The 7500-nt window shown below is 48.0% G+C and overlaps 1 protein-coding gene across 1 annotated transcript in view; it reads right to left on the bottom strand.

Moving 5' to 3' along the window:
- LOC311315418 (low-density lipoprotein receptor-related protein 1-like) overlaps positions 1–7500 on the bottom strand; it is a gene marked incomplete at both ends in the record, with an annotated part of 167056 nt that overhangs the window by 45404 nt on the left and 114152 nt on the right. Inside the window, 1 exon segment of the mRNA XM_084446088.1 lies at positions 359–586. Within this exon segment, the coding sequence (XP_084302214.1) occupies positions 359–586 (228 nt within the window).

Genomic DNA, 7500 nt, shown 5'->3' with positions numbered 1-7500 from the left:
TCCTGGTCTCAGTGTATGTCCTGGTCTCAGTGTATGTCCTGGTCTCAGTGTATGTCCTGGTCTCAGTGTATGTCCTGGTCTCAGTGTATGTCCTGGGCTCAGTGTATGTCCTGGACTCAGTGTATGTCCTGGTCTCAGTGTATGTCCTGGTCTCAGTGTATCCTGGTCTCAGTGTATCCTGGTCTCAGTGTATGTCCTGGGCTCAGTGTATGTCCTGGTCTCAGTGTATGTCCTGGTCTCAGTGTATGTCCTGGTCTCAGTGTATGTCCTGGTCTCAGTGTATCCTGGTCTCAGTGTATGTCCTGGTCTCAGTGTGTATCCTGGGCTCAGTGTACGTCCTGGTCTGCTGCGTCCTCACCTGCAGACACCACGGTCTCCACGCCCGTGCCGTTGATGAAGGCTCTCTTGATGGTCTGCGTGCGCACATCTGACCAGTAGAGGCGCTGCTCCAGGGCGTCGTAGTCCACCACCGTCACGTTGTCGATGTCGGGCACGGTAAAGGAGATGATGTAGTTGTAGTAGGGGTTGTGGAGGTCCACGCCGCGGATCTCGATCTGACGTGCGTACAGCAGGAACTGACGAGACTCTGAGACACAGACGGGCAGGCAGGGGTCAGTACTGCTCCTGGGATTAGGGGTGTGTATGGGTATGTGTGTATACGGTATATGTGTGTGTGTGTGAATGTGTCTGTATACGATATGCATTTGTGTGTATGTGTGTGTGTGTGTGTGTGTGTGTGTGTATGTGTGTGTGTGTGTGTGTGTGTGTGTGTGTGTGTGGGTGTGTGTGTGTATATACAGTACGGTATGCAAGTACAGTATGTGTGTGAGTTAAGGCCGGGTATTGGCAAGGACCTCACGATACGAAACAGTACGTATCACAGGGTTTCCGTTAGAGAAAATCGGTACCGGTCAATATGTCCAGGAAGATGAGACTTTTCCAGACAAACTGGAGGAATCCCGGTCATTATATTATAATATAATATTAGGCCTATTATAGCTGTTTGTCGCGGTGATTGGCCGTTGTGTAGCTTATATATGCTATTGTCTTATTTCGCATCCGTATGATTAACTGTGTGATAGGCTGTCATGATTCCATGCGCTAGGCCTATATGTAATTGCACAGCCACAAAAATAGTCACCTTTGACTTGCGACTGTAGGCTAAAACATCAATATTTATTTCAATTGCATGAATCGGATTTGCCTTCCTGCAGACCCTTCCTGGAGTCCTTTTGGGGGCTCCTGCAGGGGACTCCACTGTCCTACTGGGGGACTTCAATGCACACGTAGGCAATGATGGAGAAACTTGGAGGGGCGTGATTGGGAGGCATGGCCACCACGATCTGAACCCGAGTGGTGTTTTGTTGTTGGACTTCTGTGCTAGTCACGGTTTGTCCATAACAAACACCATGTTCGAACACAAGGATGCCCACAAGTACACCTGGCATCAGAACACCTTAGGCCGAAGGTCGATGATCGATTTCGTTATCGTATCATCTGATCTGAGGCCATGTGTTTTGGACACTCGGGTAAAGAGAGGGGCAGAGCTGTCCACTGATCACCATCTGGTGGTGAGCTGGTTTCGATGGCGGGGGAAGCTTCTGGACAGACCTGGAAAACCCAAGCGTGTAGTGAGGGTGAACTGGGAACGTCTGGAGGAAGAGCCTGTCCGGAGAGATTTCAATTGCCACCTCCGGCGGAGCTTCTCAGGCATCCCTGTGGAGGTTGGGGACATCGAGCATGAGTGGTCGCTGTTCAAAGCCTCCATTGCTGAAGCTACGGCTGGGAGCTGTGGCCTGAGGGCCATAGGTACCTCAAGGGGCGGTAACCCTCGGACACCGTAGTGGATAGCGGTGGTCAGGGAAGCCGTCCGACTGAAGAAGGAGGCCTTCCGGGATATGTTAGCCCGGGAGACCCCAGAAGCAGTTGCAGGGTATCGACTGGCCCGGAGGGCTGCGGCTTCGGCCGTGACCAAGGCAAAGCAGCGGGTGTGGGAGGAGTTCGGAGAAACCATGGAGAAGGACTTTCGGTCGGCACCAAAGTGTTTCTGGAAGACCATCAGACACCTCAGGAAGGGAAAGCGGGGGACCATCCAAGCTGTATACAGCAAGGAGGGGACACTGCTGACCTCAACTGAGGAGGTTGTTGAGCGTTGGAAGGAGCACTTTGAGGAACTCCTGAACCCGACTAATCCACCCTCTATGATCGAGGCAGAGCCGGAAGATGATTGGGGGTCGTCAATTTCCTTGGAGGAGGTCACTGAGGTAGTCAAACAACTCCACAGTGGCAGAGCCCCAGGGACTGATGAGATCCGTCCAGAAATGCTGAAGGCGCTGGGTGTAGAGGGGCTGTCTTGGTTGACACGCCTCTGTAACATTGCCTGGAAGTCTGGGTCAGTGCCGAAGGAGTGGCAGACTGGGGTGGTGGTCCCAATACTCAAAAAAGGGGACCAGAGGGTGTGTGCGAATTATAGAGGCATCACATTACTCAGCCTCCCAGGGAAAATTTACTCCAAGGTGCTGGAAAGGAGGGTCCGGCCGATAGTCGAACCTCAGATCTAAGAGGAACAATGCAGATTTCGTCCTAGTCGTGGAACTACCGACCAGCTCTTCACTCTCGCAAGGATCTTGGAGGGGGCTTGGGAGTTTGCCCAACCTGTCTACATGTGTTTTGTGGACTTGGAGAAGGCTTACGACCGGGTCCCTCGAGAGGTCTTGTGGAGGGTTATGCGGGAGTATGGGGTGAGGGGGTCCCTACTTAGGGCCATCCAATCCCTGTACACCCAGAGCGAGAGCTGTGTCCCGGTCCTCGACAGTAAGTCGTCTTCCTTTCCGGTGGGGGTTGGCCTCCGCCAGGGCTGCGCTTTGTCACCAATCCTGTTTGTGATTTTCATGGACAGGATATCGAGGCGTAGCCGTGGGGAGGTGGGTTTGCAGTTCGGTGAGCTGGGGATCACGTCGCTGCTTTTTGCAGATGATGTGGTCCTGATGGCATTATCTGCCTGCGACCTCCAGCACTCTCTGGATAGGTTCGCAACTGAGTGTGAAGCGGCTGGGATGAGATCTCGATCTACCGGCCTATCTTCGTCCCCACCCTCACCTATGGTCATGAAGGATGGGTCATGACCGAAAGAACGAGATCACGGATACAAGCGGCCGAAATGAGTTTTCTCCGGAGGGTGGCTGGGGTCTCCCTGAGAGATCGGGTGAGAAGTTCAGTCATCCGGGAGAGACTCGGAGTAGAGCCGCTACTCCTTTGCGTCGAAAGGAGCCAGTTGAGGTGGTTCGGGCATCTAGTGAGGATGCCTCCTGGGCGCCTCCCTAGGGAGGTGTTCCAGGCGTGTCCGGCTGGGAGGAGGCCGCGGGGTAGACCCAGGACTAGGTGGCGGGACTACATCTCCGCACTGGCCTGTGAGCAGCTAAAAATTCCCCAGGCAGAGCTGGTTGATGCTGCTAGGGAAAGGGATGTCTGGGGCCTCCTGCTGGAGCTGCTGCCTCCGCGACCCGACCCCGGATAAGCGGATGAAGATGGATGGATGGATGAATCGGATTTGAGGATGTAGGATAATTGGTTTGGGATTCGCGACAGTAATATGTGTTTACTAATTTCTCTTTCCAGTTTTAGCCTACCCTTTTTATCAATAAAACAGCGTCATTAGAACCACGGACATCGCAGTAGGCTATGAGGATGAGGAGGATATAACTGTTGAGAAACAACTGATAAGCGGGATGGGCTAAATAAAAAAATGCCACAATGCATGACTAGATATATAACATTTTTATTTAAAAGTACAATAGGTTAGGCAACATGTAGGCTTCTCGTAACATTTTAATTTAAGGCCTACAGCTGCACTGATTGGAATTCATAGGCTAGGCCTATATGTATACTGTAGCCTACTTAAATAAATTGTAAGAACTTACAACGTGCATAGGCTAATTTCCATTCAATATTAATAGGCCTTTCCATTTTCGCCTCAAACTCCGTACCTCAATCAGGCTCCATCTCGCTTGCTATGGTGGCCCGCTAGCCTATAGGCAGGTTTATCTATGGTGGCCCGCTAGCCTATAGGCAGGTTTATCTATGGTGGCCCGCTAGCCTATAGGCAGGTTTATCTATGGTGGCCCGCTAGCCTATAGGCAGGTTTATCTATGGTGGCCTGCTAGCCTATAGGCAGGTTTATCTATGGTGGCCCGCTAGCCTATAGGCAGGTTTATCTATGGTGGCCCGCTAGCCTATAGCCAGGTTTATCTATGGTGGCCTGCTAGCCTATAGGCAGGTTTATCTTACGGCTGTTTTTTCATCGCATAGGCCTACTAGTCAATAGCCTACACATTAACAGAACAAAATGAATTGGCCCATTCGTTTTTTTATCAAAAGGAATCATAATATATGGAAATGTAATTTTAGCCTATTGTAGGCCTAATACAATTAGGGGGAATTATTTTGTCCGGACATTATGACCGGAGAGATTTTAATATATCGGACTTCAACGGATTTTTCCGGACAAAAACCGGTAATTACCGGCTAACAGAAACCCTGACGTATCACGATACATGGGTCACAATACAATTGTATCACCATAGTGTACATTGTGATACGATACATATTGCGATATATTTGAACACTAAATAATTGCCATAAATGCCAAACACCTAAAAATATTCGGATTGCAATACATTTAACAGGAGAGCACAGTGAGACTGGGAAGATTACAGCCTGAGCTTCCGGTCATGATCAAGCACATCAGCATAGTTCTTCAACACATTTACATAGCATGCCCCATTGACTTCCATAGTAGCCCAGTGAGAGCCTGCATAAAAACTGCAGCTAGCTCAATACTGAACCATCAGTGAAATGATGGTCTCTACGGCCCAGTTCCAATGTCCCCCCTAAACTATCAAGCCCTGAGCCCTCACAGACTTATTGACGTCACCTGGTAAAGTGGTTGAGTGTGAGAGGCTGCAAGGGCTCGAATTGGTATGAAAAGGAATGGGACAGCACTTGCGACATCACATTACGTTGACATGAAAACATATTTCTTACTATTGTGGGTGTGGTTTTTTTTTAATCAATTTTTCAATTTTACATGTTTTTCTTTTAGGCCTTCATGTAAATTAATTAGAGTCAAATCCCCTTTACATTATCCGAACTCTCTGTGTTACCCTCATAACATGTCTGTTCAACTAGCTGAAATCATTTCGTTTTGTGGTCATATGCGAACTACATTACTGCCTGTGATTCTTGTTTGTGATGAATCCAAAAGTATTTACTTAAGAATGATAATATATTATGTATACACATTTCTGCACCTCACAACTCTTTCCATATTCATGTTGGAAATCTCAATTCAAAGAACACTGCACCGAAATGGGTGATTAATGTCATACTGCTTTTAACTGGGAAATCATATGATTTAGAGCAACAGAAATCGATGTAATTTATAACCATAGCCTACATATTTTAAACAAATCACATTATACAAACCCATGGGGTTAATAACCCATACTTAAACATAATGAAACCAAAATAATTATAAGGCTACTTGTGCAGATAAGCAAGTCCAGCTGAAAACATGAAAATATATTTTGTTTTGTAACGTGAACGTTAGGGTTGGTTGAACTGTCCGTACTTGTTTATTGGCTGTTCTTCAGGTAACCCCGTGTTTCACGTCACAACTATATGAACTGTGGGTAATTCCGTTAGGCGAAGTCTGCAGAAGTGCAGACTTACGGTAAGGGGGCATAAAGGGCTCAAAATGTCTGCCAGAGAGCCCTCATGCACTTGCCGATTTGACATTGGGACACCCCTAAGCCCTCGCGGACTTCGCAGAAGCGCACCCTTAAGTCTGTGAGTCTGCAAGGGTGGACATTGGGACTGGGCCTGTTTCAGGTAGACAGACCACAAATAGGACTAAAGGTCCAAAATAGCGCACTATCCCTTTAAACAAAGCTGAGAATACAGCCCCACCCCCCGCTCCCTGGAGCTGACCATGAGGGCGGAGGACATTTTAAATCTGTTTAAAACATGAATAATGTATCTATATTCCCTAGATACGTCTTGTTCTGTACATTTTCCTTGTGCTTAAATATTCTAATACTTAGCTGTATCGACTGGCACAGCCCTAAAGTGTGTACTGTAAGTGTGTGTGTGTGTGTGTGTGTGTGTGTTGTCCAGGCTTCCCTTGCTGGTGAACATTACATTAGCGAGGAGCATGATTGTGTTTGGCTAACAGCACCGATTGAAAGATAGAGCCGTGACTGTGTCTAACGCTATTGAGTTAGCATGGATGCATTATATCCTTACAGGGCCTCTGAACAGTACGATTAGTGTGTGTGTGTGTGTGTGTGTGTGTGTGTGTGTGTGTGTGTGTGTGTGTGTGTGTGTGTGTATGGGGTGTGATTCGTGCCAGCGTAACAAACACTCAGTGCTTTCGTCGCCTGCATTGCGTGTATAAAGGTACTTTGGCGAGCTGATTAATAGGCGTGCATATACGCACGCGTTACGAGTCGCTCGCATTCTCAGAGGGTGACGTGTCAAAACTGCCGTGCCATTTTTGCGCACATGCTTGTAACGTTTGCACGCTCGTGTTAAGTCAGCGGGCACTAGAAGCTGCGAGTGGGGCTCATTTGTCCATATTGAATAAAAATTAAGAATATTTACTTGCACTCAATCAAATTCCAGGACCCTCCTTGCATAACTTTTCCTAGATATGTGTCGTTTTATCTCCACTATCGCTACATTTTCAAATAGGTTGTGGCTGTTCGAACTGGTGCTGACGGTGCTGCAGCACCCTCTATTGACAAGAAACACGTGTATCTGAACATTTGTTTTAAATTGCGAAGAAAGAGTCATTCAGATATTAGGCTTTATTAAAAACAAGTTGCTTAACATGTGCGAATTCCATTTATTGAGAATGCATTACCAATTGGCAAGGACGAGATTAGAACCAGCTATGATTTAAAGGCAACTGACCTTACACGTGCGGCCGCTAACACGTCTGCTGCGCAAGCAAGGCACTGGCACGTTTGACACGTCGCTATGCAATTTCTGCACACATTACAAGCGAACGTACGTACGTTCATCTATGATTTTACCAAACTGTCATGTGTAGTGTTGGTGTCGCATATGTGAGGCGCATCTAACCTGTAGTGTTGCCGTCACGCACACGATGCGCAATTCGTGTAAACAACATGTGCACTGCGTCTGCGTGACAGGTACGTTACAGCTATGAGACGTCTGTCTCTCCATTGTTTGTCAATGGAAATTATACACGTGCGTTTAGACGTTTGATGTCATCGCGTCTTCTTAAGTAGGCGCAAGTCAAGCGTTTCAGTATGGTGTGCTGGCACTAATCACACCCCATAGTGTGTGTGTGTGCGCGTGTGTTCTCACCGTAGCAGGTGTGTGTGTGTGTGTGTGTTCTCACCGTAGCAGGTGTGTGTGTGTGTTCTCACCGTAGCAGGTGTGTGTGTGTGTTCTCACCGTAGCAGGTGTGTGTGT

This window comes from Borostomias antarcticus (genome assembly GCF_949987555.1).
Source record: "Borostomias antarcticus genome assembly, chromosome: 11".
NCBI classification, from domain to species: domain Eukaryota; kingdom Metazoa; phylum Chordata; class Actinopteri; order Stomiiformes; family Stomiidae; genus Borostomias; species Borostomias antarcticus.
This window is presented reverse-complemented; position numbering and strand designations above follow the sequence as displayed.